This window comes from Sus scrofa, chromosome 2 (assembly GCF_000003025.6).
Source record: "Sus scrofa isolate TJ Tabasco breed Duroc chromosome 2, Sscrofa11.1, whole genome shotgun sequence".
NCBI lineage: Eukaryota > Metazoa > Chordata > Mammalia > Artiodactyla > Suidae > Sus > Sus scrofa.
In genome coordinates this window covers 75605289-75628821 of record NC_010444.4, presented here as the reverse complement: position 1 = coordinate 75628821, position 23533 = coordinate 75605289, and the positions used below count along the sequence as shown (strand labels likewise).

Genomic DNA, 23533 nt, shown 5'->3' with positions numbered 1-23533 from the left:
TTTTAAGAAGCACCCCAGCAAAAAAGGCATCAAGGAACTTAGAACAAAATGACCCAAAATGGAGAGTATGCTACATGTCCAGGGGCCACACAGCAAGGTCATGGGTAGAGAGAGACTGTGGACCTGCCTTAATTCTGGTTCCTATGTTAAATTTAAAACAAGAACTGGTGGAGGTTCCTGGTGGCACAGCAGGTGAAGGATCTGGCATTGTCACTGCAGTGGCTCAGGTTTAATCCCTGGCCCAGGAACTTGTGCGTGCTGCTGCAGGTGCAGCAAAAACAAACAACAACATCAAAAACCTAAGAACTGGAATTAAGGCAAGGGAAGGGAAAAGCATGGAGACTCAAGTGGCCAGTTACCTAGTTTACACCCAGCTTTCTGAAAGAGAAACTTCATGGGTGAGTCAGCCTGGTCTTACATGTAGTCATTTTGCTAGTAGCTGGCAATATGTCTGAGACAGATTTCTTTGAAATGGATGAAAAGCTTATCGGCAGGAACTTACACTGCAATCAAAAAGCCTAGTGTCAGATCTTCCTGGTGGCCTAGTGGTTAAGGATGTGGTAGTGTTGCTGCTGTGGCTCGGTTTGATTCCTGTCCCAGGAACTGCTGCTTGCTGTAGGCTTGGCCAAAAAAAGGTGGGGGGGGGGAATAGAAAATGTGAACATATAACCAAACAGAGCTGGTAACAAATCCAGGTTCAGTTGCTCATCACTCGAAAGGCCAAGACTTAAGAGACAAGTGTCGGGGGAAAAGGAAAGGTTGCTTTATTCAGGAGGCCAGCCGCCTGGGAAGATGGTGGACTAATGTCTGAGACCATCTCCCAAGTTGCTGGTTGAGAGTCAGAGGTTTTAAAGGCTCTGTGAGGGAGGGGGCTGCAGGGTGGGCGAGCCATTTGTGCAGTTCTCAGGTTAGTTGGCAACAAGGTGAAGTCTGGGCATCACCAGTCCTTTGGTTTCAACCAGTCTGGGGTCTGTGTGCTTTCGGTCAGCAATTTTCATCTACTTGACGTCTGCTTCCTTTATAAAAGCACCTTCGGAGTGTGTGTTAGACCTTCTTCATCTGTATCTTTCAGGGGACTGTGCTGCGCAAGGGAGTAGGAATGAGGAAAGGCTTTCCCACATAACTTACACACAGAGGCCTTCTCTCTGGTGTGCGTGTTTGATGATTTTGCTCTGTGACTGACTTAAGAGTCTAAATTGCTGCTAGAAAAGAATGAAATTCTGTCATTAAGGACATCATACATGATACTAGAGGGTATTAATCTAAGTGAAATAACTGAAGCAAATACTGTGTGATTTCACTCATATGCAGAATCTAAAAAACAAATCATGGACAATCACAGCAAAACAGAAACTGACTCATAGATACAGAGAAACAAGGGGTGCTCATCAGAGTAGAGGGTCGTGAGAAAATGAATATATTGGTGAGGGAGATGAAGAGAGAAGAATTCCAGTCATTAGCCCCTTGTATCACAGCAGGTTACAGATCTGGCATTGTCACTCAGGTGGCAAGGGTCTAATTCCTATCCTGGTAATTTCCACAGGCCATGGGCTCGGCTGAGAAAAAAAGCTTAATGTCAGGCACTTCTACTACAGTACTACATAAAAGAAAAACTTACGTTAAATGCAAACCTCCAGGACTTGCCATTGTGGTTCAGTGGGTTAAGGACCCGAAATAGTGTCTGTGAGGATGTGGGTACAATCCCTGGCCTCGCTCAGTGGGTGAAGGACCTGGCATTGCCACGAGGTGCAGCACAGGCCTAAAGCTGCAGCCCCGATTCGACCCTTAGCCCAGAACCTCCCAGGAACTCTGATGCCGCAGGTGCAGCCCTAAAAGGAGTAAAAAAAGGCACATTTCCAATCACTACAATTCCAATAACCTTTAAAATGAAAAAATATTAACTGCAAAAATCAGAAAAAAAAAAAAACAGTATTCAAATTTATAGCTGAACAAAGAGTTTGACAATACTGTATTTCCAACTTCTATCATTTTTTCCCCTGGTATAAATTTTCTGGAGCTGTATACATGAATTAGCACAAGTGTCTAACGTTACTTAATTGTAAGATTTCCCTCTAGACAGAATGACTTAAGGCTTTTGAGCATCACACGCAGTCACTGTGCTGCTACCCAGTGTGTACCTTCATGTGATTTTTTAAGGATGAAGATTGACTGAAAGCTTTCCCACACTGTGTGCATTTGTGTTTCTCTCCATTGTGAGTCCCCAGGTGCTTCTGAAAGGCTCCAAAATCAGCAAAAGCATTCCCACATTTTCACAGTTTCTCTTCATGGTGCCTTCTTACATGTTTCTGAAAGGATGAGAGCCAACTGAAGTCTTTTCCACACTGTTGACACGCGTAAGGTTTCTGTCCAGTATGAGTTGCCATGTGGGCACGGAAGGATCTGAGAGAAGTGAAAGCTTTCCCACAGTTTTCGCAGTTAGAGAGATTCTCTCCTGTGTGCGTTCTCATGTGTTCTTGAAAGCTTCCGGGCCAGATGAATGCTCTCCCACATGCCTTACATTCATAGGGCTTCTCTCCAGTGTGAACCTTTTCATGTCTTTGAAGAGACTGGAGATGAAGGAAGGTTTTCCCACATACTTCACATTTGTGGGACTTCTCACTGTGTGTTATCATGTGTCTTTGAAATGTGGAGGGATACACGAAAGCTCTCTCACACTCCTTACATTGATACAGCTTCCCTCCAGTGGGAGTCTGCACGTGTCTAGCAGGACTGGAGGACTCACTGAGGGTTTTCCCACACTGCCTGCCTTCAGAGTTTCTCTCTGTGGCGTGAATCAGGATGTGCTGCGCAAGGGAGTAGGAATGAGGAAAGGCTTTCCCACATAACTTACACACAGAGGCATTCTCTCTGGTGTGCATTCTTCGGTTTGAGGGACAGACACAGGCCTGACTGCACTCCTGACCTGGATAGGGTTTTGGTCCATGATGAGCTCTGACACAACTTGAAATGGAAGAAAGATGCCTGAATTCTTTCCTACATCTGGGGCATTTATATGGTTTGATTCTGGAAGAAAGAGTCTTGTACAGGTGAAGAGTGGGAATGTGACTGCAGGTTTCTCCACGTTGATTTCCTTCGCTAGGTTTACAGAATCTGCCCAAATTGTGATTTCTGCTAAAAGTGAGAAGCACTTTATTAATGATTTGTTAGTAGCAATGAACAAGTATTAGAAACAGATCCACAGATATAAAGAATAGCCTTGTGGTTGCCAACGGAGAGGGAAAGATTGGGAATTTGGGGTTAGCAGATGCAAATTATTCTTTTTTTTTTGTCTTTTTGCCTTTTCCAGGGCCGCTTCCCGCGGCATATGGAAGTTCCCAGGCTAGGGGTCCAATCGGAGCTGTAGCCACTGGCCTATGCCAGAGCCACAGCAACAAGGGATCCGAGCCACATCTGCGACCTATACTACAGCTCATGGCAACGCCAGGTCCTTAACCCACTGAGCAAGGCCAGGGATCAAACCCGCAACCTCATGGTTCCTAGTCGGATTCGTTAACCACTGCACCACGATGGGAATTCCAATGCAAAGTATTCTATATAGGATGGATAAACAAGTTCTATGGTATGGCACAGGGAACTATATTCAATATCCGTGATAAAACTTAATGGAAAAGAATATTTTTTTAAAAAGAAATGTGTGTGTATGTATATATGTGTACATATATGTCTATGTATATTTGCGCGTATATATGTATACATATATGTGTAACTCTGTGGGGATATGTGTGTATCTATACGTATGTGTATCTATGTTATGTATATATGTGTGTGTATGTATATATATGTGTGCGTCTATGTATCTATGTGTATATACATAGACGTGTGTGTGTGTGTATATGTGTATATATGTATGTCTAAGTGAACCATTATGCTCTACAGCAGAAATTAACACAACACTGTAAATCAACTAGACTTCAATAAAAGAACCTTAAGAACAACAAAAAAACCCAAGCATTGGAGCTGCATGTCTAGGGAACTCCCACTGTGCGGCACTGGGTTCAGGATCTGGTGTTGTCTCTGTGAAGACAAGGTTTCCATCCCCCGCCCAGCACAGAGTTAAGGATCCAGCATTGCCGCAGCTTCAGTTCAGATTAGATCCCTGGCCTGGGAACTTCCACATGCCATGGGTGAGGCCAAAAAAAAAAAAAAAAAGAACTATATGTCTGACTATATTTCAGTATATAAGAATTTGTTCTATATTCTGAATTTTCTGAAAGTAAATTAAATAAACACTTTGGAAGAGAGCTCAGCTGTCGTTACTATACACACACTGTAGATCATAAATGGGATTTCCCTGTAACTGTTTCTACCTGAATTTTGTTTCAAACACTTACTAAGTCAAATTATATTGTTGGGGAGTTTCCATCATGGTACAGGGGAAACAAATCCCACTAGTATCCATGAGGATACAGGTTCAAGCCCTGGCCTCGCTCAGTGGGTCAGGGATCCGGTGTTGCCACGAGCTGTGGCATGGGTTTCGGACTCGGCTCACATCCAGAGTTGCTGTGGCTGTGGCGTAGGATGGCAGCTGTAGCTCCGATGTGACCCCTAGCCTGGGAACTTCCACATGCCACAAGTGCGGCCCAAAAAGGTGAGCAACAACAACAAAAAACCCCACACACAAAATTACGTTGTTGAATAAACAAATCTGGAGCTAGGATTTTTTTTTTTTAATTTCACAACCTACTAGGATTCTATCCTGGGACACTACTGCTTTCTCTTTTGAGTGTAACTCACCTCAGATGCCTGCCCTGGTTTCTCTGAGCTCCAGTACTGTGATCTTCCCCACACTCTCCTAGAATGTCAGCACAAGAATTATATTTTGTGAATTTTGCTATTTTCTGTTTGTGACAGATTTTTTCCTCAGATGTATCCTGCTGAGCAACTGACTCGCTGGCTTTAGACAATGTCTCATAATCTGAAAGAAAAGAAAAATGAATACATGCATTTAGGAATAAGGCTCTGTGAGCAAAGACAGACTCTGAGGACGTCAGCACTTTTACGACCTCAGTGCGGCCAGGCACAAAGGGTCAAGAATGGCAGACAGTTCACGAAAGACCGTCATGAGGCTTCAAACCATAAACCTCTCTCTCTGTGAACCGAAAGGACCCACGAAGCCTGTACCCACACTAATGACAATAAAGGAGCATCCAGTCTGTTAAGCCAAGACAAAAAAAAAGTCACTGCTAACACACGGATTTCCACTGTCCTGAAAACATTATCAGATTCTAGGCTGTGGCCGCGGCTGTCTCATTTACCAGTGTATCTACCGCTTTTCCCATGTTTCAAGTCTGGCAACAGCGCTGATGAGAAATGCCTGTTCCCTGAAGGACGAAGTGCACGGGCGAAGCTCTCCTCACCCACAGAGGCCAGGTTCCTGCAGGTCTCCAGCATCACGTCTCTGTAGAGCCTCCTCTGAGCAGGGTCCAGCAAAGCCCACTCCTCCAGGGTGAAGTTCACAGCCACGTCTTCAAAGACCACAGAGCCCTAAAACACTCAAATTTGTGCAGGAAGATGGGTGAGTCTGTCAGCACTGGGAGGCTGGATTCAAGTCCCGGGAAGTCCAGACAGGGTCCTGTGGGCCCCAGACACCTGCTCAGATTCTTCACAACTCACTCCCTATTTCACAGCACCCCCAACAATCTGAACTTAACTCATTTATCCTGTCTCCTTTTGCCTTACTCCTTTCTACCTGTAGGGCCCAGAAAGAGGGGATACATACGAAATAAACACTTCCATCTGAAAAATGTGCAGCGAAAGGGCAACTGAGCAGGCCTCAGTGGGCCAAACCCTGAACTTCAGGACTAACCCTTGACCAGCTCCTGGGAGAAAGCGTGTAAGGCCCTGGAATACATTGCCTGATAAGAACATCTGTGTGCCTGGGGTCTTGGGCCATGCCAGAGTTTATGCCGACGACATGACTTATGATGTATGCCTGGTTTTTGCCATCCTAGGTTTTGGGGGAACATGGTATCAAACTTCTAGAGAAGCCGGACACTGACAGCTAAGGTCAGTGCATGGGCACCCCAATGCCTATGTGACCAACAATCAATAAAAACCCTAGATTGGCAGTTCTAGGGCTTGGGTGTGCTCCCCTGCTTAGTATATTTCATACATGTAGCAAATTAAACTCTGCACATGCAGTGCAACTTGCACTGAGAGGATAACAAAGTTTGAGTCTACCTCTCCTTCACAATTTCTTATTTTGTGGCCTCACCCACAGCACATGAAAGTTCCTGGCCCAGAGATCCAATGTGAGCCACAGCCACCACCCAAGCCATAGCTGTGGCAAAGCCAGATCCTTTAACCCACCACACCAGGCCAGGATTGAACTTGTACCTCCACAGCAACCTGTGTTTCTGTAGCCAGGTTCTTGAGCCACTGCGCTACAGCAGAGACTCCTCTCCTTCACTAATTTTAATATCTGTCCTTTTCATAGGAGTTCCCTTGTGGTACAGCAGGTTAAGGATCTGATGTTGTCACTGCAGTGGCTTGGGTCACTGCTATGGTGCAAGTTTAATCCTTAGCCCGGGAACTTCCACATGCCACAGGTGGGGCCAAAAATCAAAAAAGGAAAAAAAAAAAAAAATCCTGGAGTTCCTGCTGTGGCTCAGGTCAAGGATCTGGCATTGTCTCTGCGGTGACTTGAGTTGCTGCTGAGGCTCAGGTTTGATCCCTAGCCTGGCTTATGGGTTAAGGATCATGGCATTGCCACAGCTGCAGTGTAGGTCACATCTATGGTTTGGATTCGATCCCTGGCCAGGGGAACTTCCATCTGCTATGGGTGAGGCAAAAAAAAAAAAAAAGCCGTGTCCCTGTAATAAACTGTGTATAATCACTATTCTGAAGTGGTTCCCCCTGAGAGCTCTGTGGTGAATCCTTACACCTGGGGCTGGTCCTGGACACCCTGACACAGAGGACCATCAATTCCTTGCAATAAGAAGCAGTTCACTAGAGCCAGTTGAAACTGGCAGAGGAAAGAATCACCGAACTTGAACACTGACAGATGATATGAATCAAGGTGAAAGAGCCTCAGAGAAATGTGGGGCTGCATTTAGTGCACCAACATCTGACAGCAGCACAAAGACAGGAAAGAGGCCATGGGACAAACAATCAAGGCAGCACTGGCTGAAAGCATGCTAAACTTACTGAAAATCACCAAACTACGCAGACAGATGTCAAAGCGAGGCACGATCAAAGTCAAAGGCAAGGAGAAAAGCTTGAAAGCAGCAAGGAAAACACCTTGTCACCTAAAAAGGAACCACAGTAAGACCACGAGCTGATTTCTCAGCAGAAACCATGGAGGTCGAGGTATGGGATAACACAGACAAAATGCTGAGAAAAGGAAAACTATCAATGAGGGATGCACATCCGGAACGTGATCTTTCAGAAATGACAGTGAAATGAACACACTCCCAAGTAAAAACTAAGAGGAGTTCCTGCTGTGGCGCAATGGGATCAGTGGGGTCTCTGGAGCGCTGGGATGCTGGTTCCATCCTTAGCCCCTCACAGTGAGCAGGTGGTACCTGTGGCTCGGATCTGATCCCTGGTCCAAGAACTGTATATGCCATCCCATCAAAAAAGAAAAATAAGAATATTTTGGGAGGGAGGTGGTCAAGGGAAGTGCCTTATAAATACTAAGGCAATTCTTCAAACTGAAAGCAACTGTCCCAGATGGTAATTCAAATCCACATGAAAAAAAAAAAGCATACCGGTAAAAGTGTTTATATAAATACATATCCTCTATGATTTAAAAGGCAGTTGTGTAGCAGCTGCCCAGCTAGCTCAGTCGGTAAAGCATGAGACTCTTAAAAGGCAATTGTGGGAGTTCCCATTGTGGCTCTACAATAACTAACCCGACTAGTATCCACAAGGATGTGGGTTTGATCCCTGGCCTGACTCAGGGGGTTAAGGATCTGGCACCATGAGCTGTGGTGTAGGTCACAGGTGTGGCTCCGATCTGCTGTGGCTATGGTCCACCCCTAGCCTGGGATCTACCATATGCTGCAGGTGAGGCCCTAAAAAGAAAAAAAATTTTTTTTAATTAAAAATGAGGAGTTGGAGTTCCCATGGTGGCGCAGTGGTTAACCGACTAGGAACCATGAGGTTGCGGGTTCGGTCCCTGCCCTTGCTCAGTGGGTTAACGATCCAGCGTTGCCCTGAGCTGTGGTGTAGGTTGCAGACGCGGCTCAGATCCCACGTTGCTGTGGCTCTGGCGTAGGCCGGAGGCTACAGCTCCGATTCGACCCTTAGCCTGGGAACCTCCATATGCCGCGGGAGCGGCCCTAGAAAATGGCAAAAAGACAAGAAAAAAAAAAAAAAGTTCCCGTCGTGGCTCAATGGTTAACGAATCCGAGTAGGAACCATGAGGTTGCGGGTTCGACCTCTGGCCTCGCTCAGTGGATTAAGGATCCGGTGTTGCTGTGAGCTGTGATGTAGGTCACAGATGCACTCAAATCCCACACTGCTGTGGCTGTGGTATAAGCTGGTGGCTTAGCTCCCCGATGCGACCCCTAGCCTGGGAACCTCCATGTGCCACGTGGGTGCAGCCCTAAAAAAAAAAAAGAAAGAATGAAAGAAAATATTGCCAAAGCTAAACGACTAAACAGGATTAGAGGCCCAGAATTAAACCCACACACCTAGGGTCAATTAATCTATGACAAAGGAGGCAAGAATATACAATGAAGAAAAGACAGTCCTTTCAATAAGTGGTGCTGGAAAAACTGGACAGCTACATGTAAAAGAATGAAATTAGAACACTCCTTAATACCATATATAAAAATAAACTCAAAATGGATTAAAGACCTAAATATAAGACTGGATACTATAAAACTCTTAGAGGAAAACATAGGCCAAACACTCTCTGAACATAAACCACAGCAATATCTTCTCAGATCCACCTCTTAGAGTAATGACAATAAAAACAGATATAAACAAATGTGACCCAGCTAAACACTTTTTTTTTTAAGTTTTTGCACAGCAGAGGAAACCGTAAACAAAATGAAAAAACAACCCACAGAATGGGAGAAAATATTTGCAAATGAAGCAACTGACAAGGAATTATTCTCCAACATATATAAATACCTCCTAGAGCTCATTATCAAAAAACCAAATGACCCCATTGAAAAATGGGCATAAGATCTAAATAGACAGTTTTCCAAAAATGACATACAGATGGCCAAAAAAGCACATGAAAAGATGCTCAACATCACTAATTATTAGAGAAATGCAACTCAAAACCACTATGAGGTACCACCTTACACCAGCCAGAATGGCCATCATCAAAAAGTCTACAAACAGGAGTTCCCGTCGTGGCGCAGTGGTTAATGAATCCGACTAGGAACCATGAGGTTGCGGGTTCGGTCCCTGCCCTTGCTCAGTGGGTTAACCATCCGGCGTTGCCGTGAGCTGTGGTGTAGGTTGCAGACGCGGCTCAGATCCCTAGTTGCTGTGGCTCTGGCGTAGGCCAGGGGCTACAGCTCCGATTCGACCCCTAGCCTGGGAACCTCCACATGCCTCGGGAGTGGCCCAAAGAAATAGCAAAAAGACAAAAAAAAAGTCTACAAACAATAAGACCTGGAGAGGGTGTGGAGAAAAAGGAACCCTATTACACTGTTGGTGGGATTGTAAATTGGTGCGACCACTATGAAAAACAGTTTGGAGAGTCCTCAAAAACCTAAAAATAGAATTACCATATGATCAGCAATTCCACTTCTGGGCATCTATCTGGAGAAAACCATGACTTGAAAAGATACATGTACCCCAAGGTTCATTGCAGCCCTGTATACAACAGCCAAGACACAGAAGCAACTTAAATGTCCATTGACAGAGGAGTGGATAAAGAAGATGTGGTACATACACACAATGGAATATTACTCAGCCATAAAAAGGAATGACAAAATGGCATTTGCAGCAACATGGATGGACCCCGGAAATTACCACACTAGGTGAAGTGAGTCAGACAGTGCTACACACTTATATGTGGAAATTTTAAAAAGGACACAACGAACTTATTTGCACAACTGAAACCGACTCACAGACTTTGAGAAATTTATGGTTACCAAAGGAGACAGGTGGAGGTGGGGAGGGATGGGCTGGGGGTTTGGGATAGAAATGTTCTAAAATTAGGTACAAGTAATATAATAAAATTCATTTAATTTTTAAAAAATGATAAAATAATAATAAAGTAAAAAAGACTGAAGGGATGAAGAGGCTCTGCAACCAGAGGAAAATCGTTTGGAAAATAATGCAGCTTTGGAAGGACCCACTAAGCTTTCTTTTCTGGATCTAGTGACAGTATTATTTAGTAAATGAAGACTGAGCACATGGAAGAATCATGTTAGTTCTCATGTGTACTGTAGCAACCTTTAGAGTTCAGTGTGGAAGTCTGTTAACAGTTACTGTAAATTGGCATTTATGCTACAAATTCTTTTTTAGTCATTTGTCTTTTTGCAGCACAAGTACTAAAATGAAAACATCCTGTGGAGCAAAGTGAGTTTTGATTATGAACTCTATTCAAATAATGGCTTAAAAGAGGTCCTGTTCTGGACAAAGGAAGTTAATCATGTAAAAATCAGAACTGTCCTAAGGTGAAAAGCGTGTTTTGGCTTAAAAGAGATACATGTTTTTTGGGGGGGGCGGGGGGCAAATCTGTGGCATATGGAGGTCCCCAGGCTAGGGGTCAAAATCAGAGCTGTAGCTGCCAGCCTACACCACAGCCACAGCAATGCCAGATCTGAGCCACATCTGTGATGTACACCACAGCTCATGGTAACACTGGATCCCCAACCTACTAAGTGAGGCCATGGATTGAAACTACATCCTCATGGATACTAGTCGGATTCATTTCTGCTGCACCACAACAGGAACTCTGCCCTATACTTTTTGATCGAACAGGTTCATGGTGAAAATTAAAATTTCAAATTTCTTTTAAGGAACTTTTTTTTTTTTTTTTTTTTTTTTTTTTTTTTTTTTGTCTTTTTGCTATTTCTTGGGCCGCTCCCGCGGCATATGGAGGTTCCCAGGCTAGGGGTCGAATCGGAGCTGTAGCCACCAGCCTACGCCAGAGCCACAGCAACGCGGGACCCCAGCCGAGTCTGCAACCTACACCACAGCTCACGGCAACGCCGGATGGTTAACCCACTGAGCAAGGGCAGGGACCGAACCCGAAACCTCATGGTTCCTAGTCGGATTCGTTAACCACTGCGCCACGACGGGAACTCCAGGAACTTTTAAAGAATAACCATTAAGTCATATTTCACAAGTGGTAAAGAAAGCCTTATTTACTGGAAAAATTTTGTTTGGCATAGTAGTAACTGGGTAAAAAAGGTGTAATATGTCAAAATGAGAAATAAAAAGCTAAAGGCTATTTAGCTAAATAGTATAACTGGAAATTTTTTACTCTTTAGCATGGCTTTTATAAATGCATGGTTAATAATTTTATTTGCTGTTGGTAATTAATAGCTCATTAATGTTTTCCCCACCTCTGATAATGAATTTTAAATTACAAAAAATTGTCCAATAGCTTCAATTTAAAAAGAAACTAGATGTTGAAATAAATATATTTTTATAAAAAAATAAAAAGACGTGGTACATATACAGAATGGAATACTACTCAGCCATAAAAAAGAATGAAATAATGCTATTTGCAGCAACATGGATACAACTAAAGATTCTCATACTAAGTGAAGCAAGTCAGAAGTACAAATACCATATGGTATCACTTATATGTGGAATCTAAAATGTGGCCCAAATGGATCAATCTGCAGAACAAAAACAGACTCACAAACATGGAGAACAGACTGGTGATTGCCAAGGGGAAGGAGAAGGGACTGGGAGTTTGGGGTTAGTTGATGTAAACTATTACATTTAGAATGGATAAGCAATGAGGTCCAACTGTATGGCATAGGGAACTACATCCAACCTTTTGGGATAGAACATGATGGAAGATAATATGAGAAAAAGAATGTATATAGAAGTATGACTGGGTCACCTTGCTATACAGCAGAAATTCACAATATTGTAAATCAACTATATTTTAATTTTTAAAAATTTTTTGAATAAAAACTTCCAATGGGAATTACCCCCTGTGGTGCAATGGGTTAAGAATCCAACAGCAGGGAGTTCCCGTCGTGGTGCAGCGGTTAACGAATCCAACTAGGAACCATGAGGTTGCGGGTTCGGTCCCTTCCCTTGCTCAGTGGGCTAACGATCCGGCGTTGCCGTGAGCTGTGGTGTAGGTTGCAGACGCGGCTCGGATCCCGCGTTGCTGTGGCTCTGGCGTAGGCCGGTGGCTACAGCTCCGATTCAACCCCTAGCCTGGGAACCTCCATATGCCGCGGGAGCGGCCCAAGAAATAGCAACAACAACAAAAAAAAAAAAAAAAAAAAAAAAAAAAAGAATCCAACAGCAGTGGCTCTGTCACTGCAAAGACACAGTGGGTCTCCGGTCCCAGCCCAGCACAGTGGGTTAAAGGTTCTAGCATTGCCATAGCTACAGCTCATATTCAACCCCTGGCCTGGGAACTCCCATATGCCACGGGTGCAGCCATAAAACATAAAAAATAAATAAATAAGGGAGTTCCCTTCATGGCTCAGTGGTTAATGAACCTGACTAGGATCCATGAAGATGCGGGTTTGATCCCTGGCCTCACTCAGTGGGTTAAGGATCACGTGTTGCTGTGAGCCTACCATGAAGGTTGCAGACTCAGGCTTGGATCCTGAGTTGCTGTGGCTGTGGTGTAGGCCAGCAGCTGTAGCTCCAATTGGACCCCTAGCCTGGGAACTTCCACATGCCATAGGTACAGCCAAAGAAAGAAAAGAAAAGAGAAAGAGAAAGAGGAGTTTGGACCTCCCCTCGTGGATCAGCAGGTTAAGGACCCAACATAGTCTCAGTGAGGATGGGTTCAATCCCTGGCCTTGCTCAATGGGTTAAGAAACCCACATTACCACAGCTGTGGCATAAGCCTCAGCTGCAGCTCCGATTCAACCCCTGGCTTGAGAACTTCCATATGCCACAGATGCAGCTGTGAAAAGGAAAAAAAAATTATAAACTTCCAACAAACTGAAGTCCAGGCCCAGATGTCTTCACAAATGAATTCTATCAAACATTTATAGAAGAATTTAACACCTATCCTTCTGAAACTTCCCAAACTCCTCTTTCTTTCAGAGGAAGGAATATTCCCAAACTCATTCAATGAGACCACCATCACCCTGATACCAAAACCAGACAAAGATACCACAAAAAAAGAAAATCACAGGCCAATATAACTGATGAACATAGATGTAAAAATCCTCAACAAAATACTAGCAAACCAAATCCAGCAATACAGTAAAAGGATCATACACCATGACCAAGTGGGATTTATCCCAGGGATACAAATATCTGCAAATCAATCAGTGTGATACACATTAACAAACTGAGGAGTAAAAACCATATGCTGGAGTTCCCGTCGTGGCGCAGTGGTTAACGAATCGGACTAGGAACCATGAGGTTGCGGGTTCGGTCCCTGCCCTTGCTCAGTGGGTTAACGATCCGGCGTTGCCGTGAGCTGTGGTGTAGGTTGCAGACGCGGCTCGGATCCCGCGTTGCTGTGGCTCTGGCGTAGGCTGGCAGCTACAGCTCCGATTGGACCCCTAGCCTGGGAATCTCCATATACCACGGGAGTGGCCCAAAGAAACAGCAAAAAGACAAAAAAAAAACAAAAAAAAAAAAACCATGTGCTCATCTCAATAAACTGAGAAAAAGCTTTTGACAAAATCCAACACCCATTATGATAAAAACCCACCAGAAAGTGCACATAGAGGGAACCTACCTCAACATAATAAGGCCATGTATGACAAACCCACAGCTAATGGTGAAAAGCTAAAAGACTTTTTTCGCTAAGATCAGGAATAAGACAAGTGTGTCCATTCTCGCCACTTTTATTCAACATAATTTTGGAAGTCCTAGCCATGGCAAACAGAGAGGAAAAGAATAAAGGGAATCCAAATTGGAAAAGAAGAAGTAAAATTATCACTGTTTGCAGACAATGTAATACTGTACATAGAAAGTACTAAAGACCCTACCAGAAAACTGTTGAAGCTCATAAATGAATTCAGAAAATTTGCAGGATATAAAATTAATACACAGAAATCAATTGCATTTCTATATACTAATAAGGAAAGATCAGAAAGAGAAATTAGGGGAGTTCCCAAGGTGGCGCAGGGGAAACGAATCAGACTAGTATCCATGAGGATTTGGGTTCAATCTGTGGCTTCGCTCAGTGGGTCAGGGATCCAGTGTTGCTGGAGCTTGTGGTGTAGGTCTAGATGTGGCTCAGATCCTGCATTGCTGCACCTTTGGTGTAGGCTGGCGGCTGTAGCTCCAACTTGACCTCTAGCCTGGGAACCTCCATATGCTGTGGGTGAGGCCCTAAAAAGGAAAATTAATTAATTAATAATTAAATTAGGAAAACAATCCCATTTATCATTGCATCAAAAAGAATAAAATACCTAGGAATAAACCTACCTAAAGAGACAAAAGACCTGTACTCTGAAAACATAAGATGCTAATGAAAAAAATCAAAGATGACACAGACAGAAACATATACCATGCTCTTGGATTGGAAGAATTGATACTGTCAAAATGACTATATGACCCAAGGAAATCTACAGATTCAATGCAATCCGTAACAAATTACCAATGACATTTTTCACAGAATTAGAACAAAATATTTTCAAGTTTGTTTGGAAGCAAAAAAGACCCCCAAGAGCCAAAGCAATCCTGAGAAAGAGAAATGGAGCTGGAGGAATCAGGCTTCCTGGCTTCAGACTAAACTACAAAGCTACAGTCATCAAAACAGTATGGCACTGGGACACACACAGAAATATCAATGGAACAGGATAGAAAGCCCAGAATTAAGCCCACACACCTACGGTCAATTAATCTACGACAAAGGAGGCAAGAATATGCAATGGAGAAAAGACAGTCCCTTCAATAATTGGTGCTAGGAAGACTGGACAGCTGCATGTAAAAGAATCTAATTAGAACACACCCTAATACCATCCACAGTGGGAACCTGCTTATAGCACAAGCAACTCCAGCCAATATTCTGTGATAGTGTAATGGGGAGGAGAAAGGGCCCTCCCAGAACAAAGGGAAGGCAACATGCAACATCAGCTCCTGGCCAGCACAGTTTTGTAACAATGTAACATAACCTGAATCCATGGGCACAAGCATATCTATAACTGTCCCCTCAGAAATTACAGAATGTGTGTTACCTTATAAGGGGGACAAAGGGACCAGAATGTAAAAGAAAAAATAACAGAGGGTATATAAGACAGCGCCCCTCTGCATTCGGGGCTCAGCCTTTGGATATGAATCCGCTGAGCCATTGCTGGCAGGAATAAACACTGCGTCCTGGCCTCGGTATCCTGTCTCCCTGTATGTAAGTCCTGCAACAATAGTTTATTTGGGAAAAATAATCTGAAAAAGAATGAATATGTGTGTGTGTATATATATATATGTGTGTGTGTGTGTGTGAATCACTTTGTTGTACAGCAGAAATTATCACAATATTGTAAATCAACTATACATCATTAAAACTTTTTAAAAATGGGGAAAAAAATTTTGCAAGAGGTTGTAATTATAGCTCCAGGATCTACTAGTGGAACTTGTCTGGATCTCAGAGAAAGGAGTTCCACCCAGCAGATGCTGGTGTTGTTAGGAAATCAGATACAAGGGAAGTTCGGAGCTCAGTGGTTCATCAGCAGCCAGGTTCCTGCCCCACCTTAAACAAGAGATAAGTGGCCTCTTGTTCCAAAGCAGCTACACTCTGCCACTGGTCAGGATCCACGTGGCTCAGCTCCACAGAGGTCCCAGCAAGTCAAGGGCAAACCTGACTCTCCTTGGTGTGGCTCTCACTGTGTACAGCCTGGATGGCTGGGTTGCTCGGGGACTCTTGGAGCCTACAGATGTCCCTACAGTTAGCCCATTCAGGGTGCCCAGAACCTGTGGGCACCATGGATGGAGCCCCCACCAGGCATGGTCATGGACACTGCACGCCCCTCTCCATGGTGCAACTTGCTGACCTACTGATGGATCCACTCAGCCACCTGCACAGCCATGCTTATCACCATGCCCTGCCCCCGGCCTCCAGCACATCTGCTCAGAACCTCCCCACTCTTGGCCGCTCTGCCCTGCGTGGGTCTCCACCTGGGAAGCCCCCCACCCCCAAGCACACCAATGCCTCAGAGGGTGACATCACAACTTGAGCAAATTACGAGGGTAAGGATGCTTCCCACCCCTCTGGACAGTGGGGCATTCCCCTCCTGGGTCACCTTCACATCACGAAGGAAGAGACAAATCTGATGGTCAACCTCAAGGTCCAGCTGCACTAATGCCACCAGCTGATGGATGCTGAGGGCCCTAAAGAGGACTGTTTTTCTGAAATAGTTGCTTGCCTCTGAAAATATTTAGTAAGTTCCCTCCAACTGCATGGCCCCAGTAAGGTCACTGCACCTTCACAGCAAGCCAAGCCTTGTACGTGTTCTAACCCCCAGCAGCCATGGGGAGGGTGGGGGAGGCACTTCCCTGCAACACCCCCAGCTTGGCCTGGAGATCCTAGGGTCAGGGACCTCTTGTTGCCATGTTCACCAAGTGACCTGTAGGTTATTTATGGCCTGATGCACCCACAGAGATCTGACTCCCTGTCATCACGGCTGCCACCAGCACCTGTCTTGCACTCAAAATCGCCACCTTCCTTCCCCCCATCTGCTACACAAGCCCCTCCTCATTGTACTGTGACCCCTACCACACGTTGACCAAGTGGGCCACACCTGGCATGACAAATATATTTGTGCAAACCTCCGACATTAGCCCTGGACTTGCAAGAGAAAGGATGTTGGGTCTGTCTCCCCGAGGGACACACATACATCCCCAGGCGTGACCCCGCAGCTCTTCACAATGACTACAGGCTAACTCCCCACACCTGTGGCACATGGACGTTCATGGGCCAGGAAGGGACTCTGAGCCACAGCTGCTACTTACACCACAGGGGCAGCAACCCAGATCCTTAACCCACTGCAGGAACTTCCCCCCAAATATCTTGAGGCTCATGTGAGTTAAAGCAAACCCCTCAGCAGGACCCCAGACGGGTACCCTGAGGTAAGCATCAGATAATCAACCCTTTCCTCCAAGGTGGTACTTTTTTTTTTTGGCTGCACCTGTGGCATGTGGAAGTTCCCAGGCCAGGATTGGAACCTGAGCCACAGCGGTAACGATGTATCCTTAACCCACTGAGCCACCAGGGAACCCCTCCTCCATGGTAGTACTTTCTAAAGGCTACCAATTATCCTCAAGGACAGAGACTGCCTCACCCTGTAAACTCACTGCCCTCAAAGGATACATAACACTTTATTCAGATTCTACTGTGGACCTGGCTCCAGAGACCAGGAGCAAGTCCACAGCACCCTGCCCAGTCCACAGTGTATCCATGGAGAGAACCCCTAGGATTATAATCCTGTTACCTTTCATATCCCAGCACCCTTCACCCTCGTGGCACTTTTCCACCTCAGATGTCCTACTCACATACCAGGAGGACCTTTCTTATCTCTGTTGGGAATGGCCATCACTAGTGGACGGGCAGGCTTAGGAACAGGCACTAAGGCCACTGGGAAATAATCAGCCACCCTAAACAATGAAATGCAGACACTCTACCAAACACTGATTCTGACGCAGCAACAACAGGGCTCACTAGCACAAACGGTGAGGACTGACCAAGTGGAGTTGGGGAGTTCCCTGACAGCCAAGTAGTTAAGTGATCTGGCATTGTTACAGCATGGCTGGGGTCATGGGGTAGCACGAGTTCGTCCCTGGCCCAAGAACTTCACATGCTATGGGCCTGGCCAAAAGTAAAAATTTTAAAAAGTGGCGTTAGATATCCTATTGGCTGAACAGGGTGAAGTCTGTCCCTTGCCAACCTCCAGAAGGCATCTTAAACAGATCATGCATAATATAACTAAGATATTTAAAGAAACTCCACACTCCCAGAGGTCCTTGATTTGTTCTTGTGGCTCTCACCATCTCCTGGGGAACAATGGCTACAAAAAGATTTCAAATTGTATTGAATCTGTTCGTCATAGGCTTCACCATCATTGCCTTGGTTGAATGTGCTTGACTTTGTTTTTGTTTTTTAGGGCCACACTTGTGGCGGCATAGGGAGGTTCCCAGGCTAGGGGTCAAATTGGAGCTACAGCTGCTGGCCTACACCACAGCCACAGCAACGCAGGATCGAAGCTGCATCTGCAACATACATCACAGCTCAGTGCAACACCAGATGCTTAACCCACTGAGTGAGGCCAGGAATCGAGCTCAAAACCTCATGGTTCCTAATTGGATTTGTTAACCAATGAGCCACAAGGGCAACTCCTGAATGTGCTTTACAATGGCCTCATATCACGTCCTTGGACATAAATGCTACTTAAAGGATTGCTCTAGCTGACACTGAAGCATCACAGGACAGATTGTCAAGAGTTTAGCTCAGCTGCTCCATGGTACTGCTGCCCTGGTATCCATTCTGTTTGGCCAAGCAGCCTTCAGGGTCCTTGAGCTGACCCTGTCCATGCCTTAGACAGCAGCCACCAGAGTCCCAAGCAAACCTAAGTTTCTGATATGACTTCACCAGTGGCCCTTGTGATCAAGAACCTCCCCTGCTTCTCCTTGTGCATCCCTTAGATAAGACCCCCGTGGCGCCTACACAGGAACTGTCAGAGAGGATCAAGGAAAGAAGACCCAGTTATGGGTTGTCTACAAGAAACTCTTTATTTACCTATTTTTGGCTGCAGCCCACGGCATGCTAAAATTCTCAGGCCAGGGATTGGACTCAAGTCACAGCAGTGACAACACTAAATCCTTAACCATCATAGAGTTTCCATCAGGGAACTCCAGGAAATCCCCTTTAAATATAAAAGGAATTTAAATAAAAGGAAATGGATGGAGAAAGACATACCATGCTAACACCAATCCAAAGAAAACTGGAGTAGCTATATGTCACAAAGAGCAGATTCCAGAGGAAGGGAAATTATCAGGGATAAAGCCAGGCATTATATGACGATGAAGGCATCAGTCCTCCAAGAAGATGTAACAATCCTTCATATGTTTTTGCCTAACAACAAAGTCAACATACAAGACACAAAAAGTGATAAAACTGCAAGGAGAAATGAATGAATCCACTATTAAGGATATTTGAGGAGTTCCCATCGTTGTGGCACAGCAGAAGTGAATCTGACTAGGAACCATGAGGTTGTGGGTTCAATCCCTGGCTATGCTCAGTGGGTTAAGGATCAGACGTTGCCATGAGCTGTGGTGTAGGCTGCAGACGTGGCTAGGACTCTGAGTTGCTGTGGCTCTGGCTTGGGCTGGCGGCTACAGCTCCAACTCAACCCCTAGCCTAGGAACCTCCATATGCCGTGGATGCAGCCCTAGAAAGGACAAAAAGACAAAAAAAAGAAAAAAAAGATATTTGAGACTTCAACACATCTCTATCAGAAATGACAGATCCTATAGGCAAAAAAGTGAGTAAAGACCTAAATGAACACAACAGCTCCATCTATAGCTGAATATAATTCAAACTACAGACGGCTTCATCCAATGACAGCAGAATATATATTCCTCTCAAGTGTACATGGGAACTTCAGCAAAAAAGGCCGCCTCTTATGCCATAAAACAAACTCTAATAAATGTTTTTTTTTTTTCTTTTTAGAGCCACACCCACAGCATATGGAAGTTGCCAGGCTAGGGGTCAAATTGGAGCCACAGCAACTCGGAATCCAATCTGAGTCTGTGACCAACACCAAAGCTCACAGCAACGCTGGATCCTCAAACCACTGAAGGAGGCTAGGGATCAAACCTGCAATCTCGGGAGTTCCCGTTGTGGCTCAGTGGTTAACAAATCTGACTAGGAACCATGAGGTTGCAGGTTCGATCCCTGGCCTTGCTCAGTGGGTTAAGGATCTGGCGTTGCCGTGAGCTGTGGTGTAGGTTGCCGACACGGCTCCGATCTCGAGTTGCTGTGGCTCTGGCTTAGGCCGGTGGCTACAGCTTCGATTAGACCCCTAGCCTGGGAACCTCCATATGCCACAGGAGCGGCCCAAGAAATGGCAAAAAGACAAAAAAAAAAAAAAAAAAAGAAAAAAAAACCCTGCAATCTCATGGATACTACCTGGATTCGTTTTCACTGTGCCACAATGGGGATTTCCCCTAATAAATTTAAAAACATAGAAATCATAACGGATGCACTTCGACTACAGTGTAATTGAACTGGAAATAACAGGGAGTTCCCTGGTGGTGTAGAGGGTTAAGGATCCAGCATGGTCATTGCTGTGGCTTGGGTCACCGCTGTGGTGCAGGTTCAATCCCTGGGCCAGAAATTCCCACCTGTTGGAGGTGCAGGCAAAAAAAGAAAAATTGGAAATGACATAAAGATAGCTGGAAAGTCACCAAAATACTTAGAGATCAAACAACCAAATTATAAACAGCAAACGGATCACAGAAGAAGTCTCTAGAGAAATTAAAAAAAAAAAATTGAACTAAATGAAAAATCAAAATAAAACTGATTCCTTCACGGCTCAGCAGGTTAAGGAGCCAGCATTGTCATAGCTGTGGATAGGCTTGATCCCTAGCTCAAGAACTTCCACATGCCAGTGGGGTGGCCAAAAAAAGAGAAGAAAATCCAACTTATCAAAAGTTGAGGGATACAGTGAAAGCAATGCTTGGAAGGAAACTAGCACTGAAAGGATATATTAGAAAAGAAGCAAAATCAAAAATCAATCATTTAAACTACTGCCTTCAGAAACTAAGAAAAGGTCGAATTAAATACAAACAAAAAAATCCCAAAAACACTAAAATCTGGCACAGATATAAATAAAATCTGAAATAAGAAATCAACAGAGAACATCAACTAAACTAAAGCTGGTTCTTTGAAGAGATCGATAAGATCATAGGCTACCTAGGGAAAAAAATAGAGAACACAGAAATGAGAACTATAGCAATGAAACAGGGACTGTCATTACCCATCCCTGGATGTTGAAAGGATAATAATGGAACAGTACAAATAAGTTTGCCCCCAGATTTAACAACCTAGACGGAATGACCCTATTTCTTGAAAGACACCTCTGTGAGAACTCACACAGGAATAGCTAAGTCTAAATAGTCCTAAATCTATGAAAGAAACTGAATCAAAGTAATAACCTTCTGGGAACCCTCCTACACTGCTGGTGGGAATGTGAACTGGTACAGCTACTATGGAGAACAGTTCCTTAAATAACTAAAAATAGAGCTACCAAACCATCCTGCAATCCCACTCCTTGGAAGTACCCAGAGAAAACCACAATTCAAAAAGACATACACCACAATGTTCCTTGCAGCACTATTTACAATAGACAAGACACAGAAGCAACCGAAATGCCCATCAATAGACGAATGGATAAAGAAGATGTGGTACATATATACAATGGAATATTAGCCATAAAAAAAGACAAAATAATGCTACTTGCAACAACATGGATGGACCTAGAGACTATCATACTAAAAGAAGCAGGCCAGGCAGAGAAAGGCAAGTATCATATATTATCACTTATATATGAAATTTAAAAAAAAAAAAAAAAAAAAGCTTGGAGTTCCCGTCGTGGCTCAGTGGCTGACCAATCTAACTAGGAATGATGAGGTTGCGAGATCAATCCCCAGCCTTGCTCAGTGGGTTGGGGATTCGGGGTTGCCGTGAGCTGTGGTGCAGGTTGCAGACGAGGCTTGGATCCCATGTTGCTGTAGCTCTAGGAAGGCCGGTGGCTACAGCTCCTATTAGACCCCTAGCCTGGGAACCTCCATATGCCACGGGTACAGCCCTAGAAAAGGCAAAAAGACCACCCCCCCCCAAAAAAAGCTACAAATGAACTTATTTCCAGAACAGAAAAAGACTCACAGACATAGAAAACTAACTTATGGTTACCAAAAAGGAAAGGGGAAATTTATGGGGGGGAGGGATGAATTAGGGGTTTGGCATTAACACACACACACTACAATGTTCTAAAACAGATAACCGACAACAACCTACCGTATAGCACAAAGAAGTATATCCCATATTTCCTTGGGGGGTGAGGGTGTTTCTTTTTTGTTGGCCATACCCAGAGCAGGCAGAAGTTCCCAGGCCAGAGACTGAACCTGCACCACAGTTGTTAAGTGACAACACCAGATCATTAGCCCACTGAGCCACCAGGGAGCTCTGAGTATACTCAGTATTTTGTAATAACCTATAAGAGAAGAGAATCTGAAAAAGGTGTGTGTTTCTGTGTATACGTATGTGTTGTGTATGTGTGTATAACTGAATTGCCATAGTATATACCTGAAACTAACACAATAATGTAAATCAATTACACTCCAATTAAAAAAAAAAAAAATAGGAGTTCCTGTTGTGGCTCAGAGGTAATGAAACTGTCAGTATCCATGAGGATGTGGGTTCAATCCCTAGCCTTGCTCAGTGGGTTGAGGATCCAGCGTTGCCCTGAGCTGTGGTGTGGGTCACCGATGTGGCTGGATCCAGAGTTGCTATGGCCGTGGCGTAGACCAGCAGCTGCAGCTCTGATTTGACCCCTAGCCTGGGAACTTCCATATACCTCCAGTGCAGCCCTAAAAAGCAAAAGAAAAAAAAGATACATGCACTCCCCATGTTCACAGCTGCACTATTTACAACAGCCAATAAAATAAATGAATAAAATGTAATATTACTCATCCATAAAACAGAAAGAAATATGCCATTTGCAGCAACATGGATGGACCTAGAGATCATCATACAAAGTGAAGTCAGAGAAAGACAAATATGACATCACTTACATGTGGCATCTAAAATATGACACAAATGAATTTATCTACAACACAGAAACTGACTCACATAGAGAAGAGGCTTGTGGTTGGGTGAGGGGTGAAGGGGGAGGACTGAGAGTTTGGAATTAGCAGATGCCATTATATACTGAATGGATAAAGAAGAAGATCCTACTTTATAGCACAGGGAATTATATTCAATGTCTTGTGATAAACCATAATGGAAAAGAATATATATATATATATATATATATATATATATATATGCATGTATAACTGAGTTGCTGTGCTTTACAACAGAAATTAAAACTGTAAATCAACTATACTTCAATAAAGTCTTAAAAAAATAATAATTGCTTGACGTGGGAACCCCCTCACCTCTGATGACCAGAAGTGAAATGTTCTGTGTGAGAGAAAGACAGAGGAGAGCTGTAGTTTGTTGTTTGCTTTTTTTTAACACAATCTCTAATGAAGGACATAAATTGAACTTAATAGAAAAATTATAAAGTGTTACTTAATGCCATCAAAGAAGAAAGGAAAAATTGAGAGATGGTGCTTGTTCTCTGAAAGGAGACGCAACGCCTTCATAATAGCAACTCTCCCAAATAGAAGTACAGTTATAATAAAATCCCATTATATCCACAAGCAGGTTGGGTTTTTT

At 44.2% G+C, this 23533-nt stretch overlaps 1 protein-coding gene across 1 annotated transcript in view; it reads right to left on the bottom strand.

The window, feature by feature from the left end:
* The window catches only part of LOC110259662 (zinc finger protein 57-like), a 34148-nt gene continuing 12885 nt past the window's right edge, over positions 2271–23533 (bottom strand). The window contains exons 3-6 of the mRNA XM_021085144.1: positions 5379–5505; positions 4756–4936; positions 2999–3129; positions 2271–2923 (exon numbers count right to left, since the gene is read on the bottom strand). Of these exons, the coding sequence (XP_020940803.1) occupies positions 2271–2923; positions 2999–3129; positions 4756–4936; positions 5379–5505 (1092 nt within the window). The remainder of the gene's footprint in view (positions 2924–2998; positions 3130–4755; positions 4937–5378; positions 5506–23533) is intronic.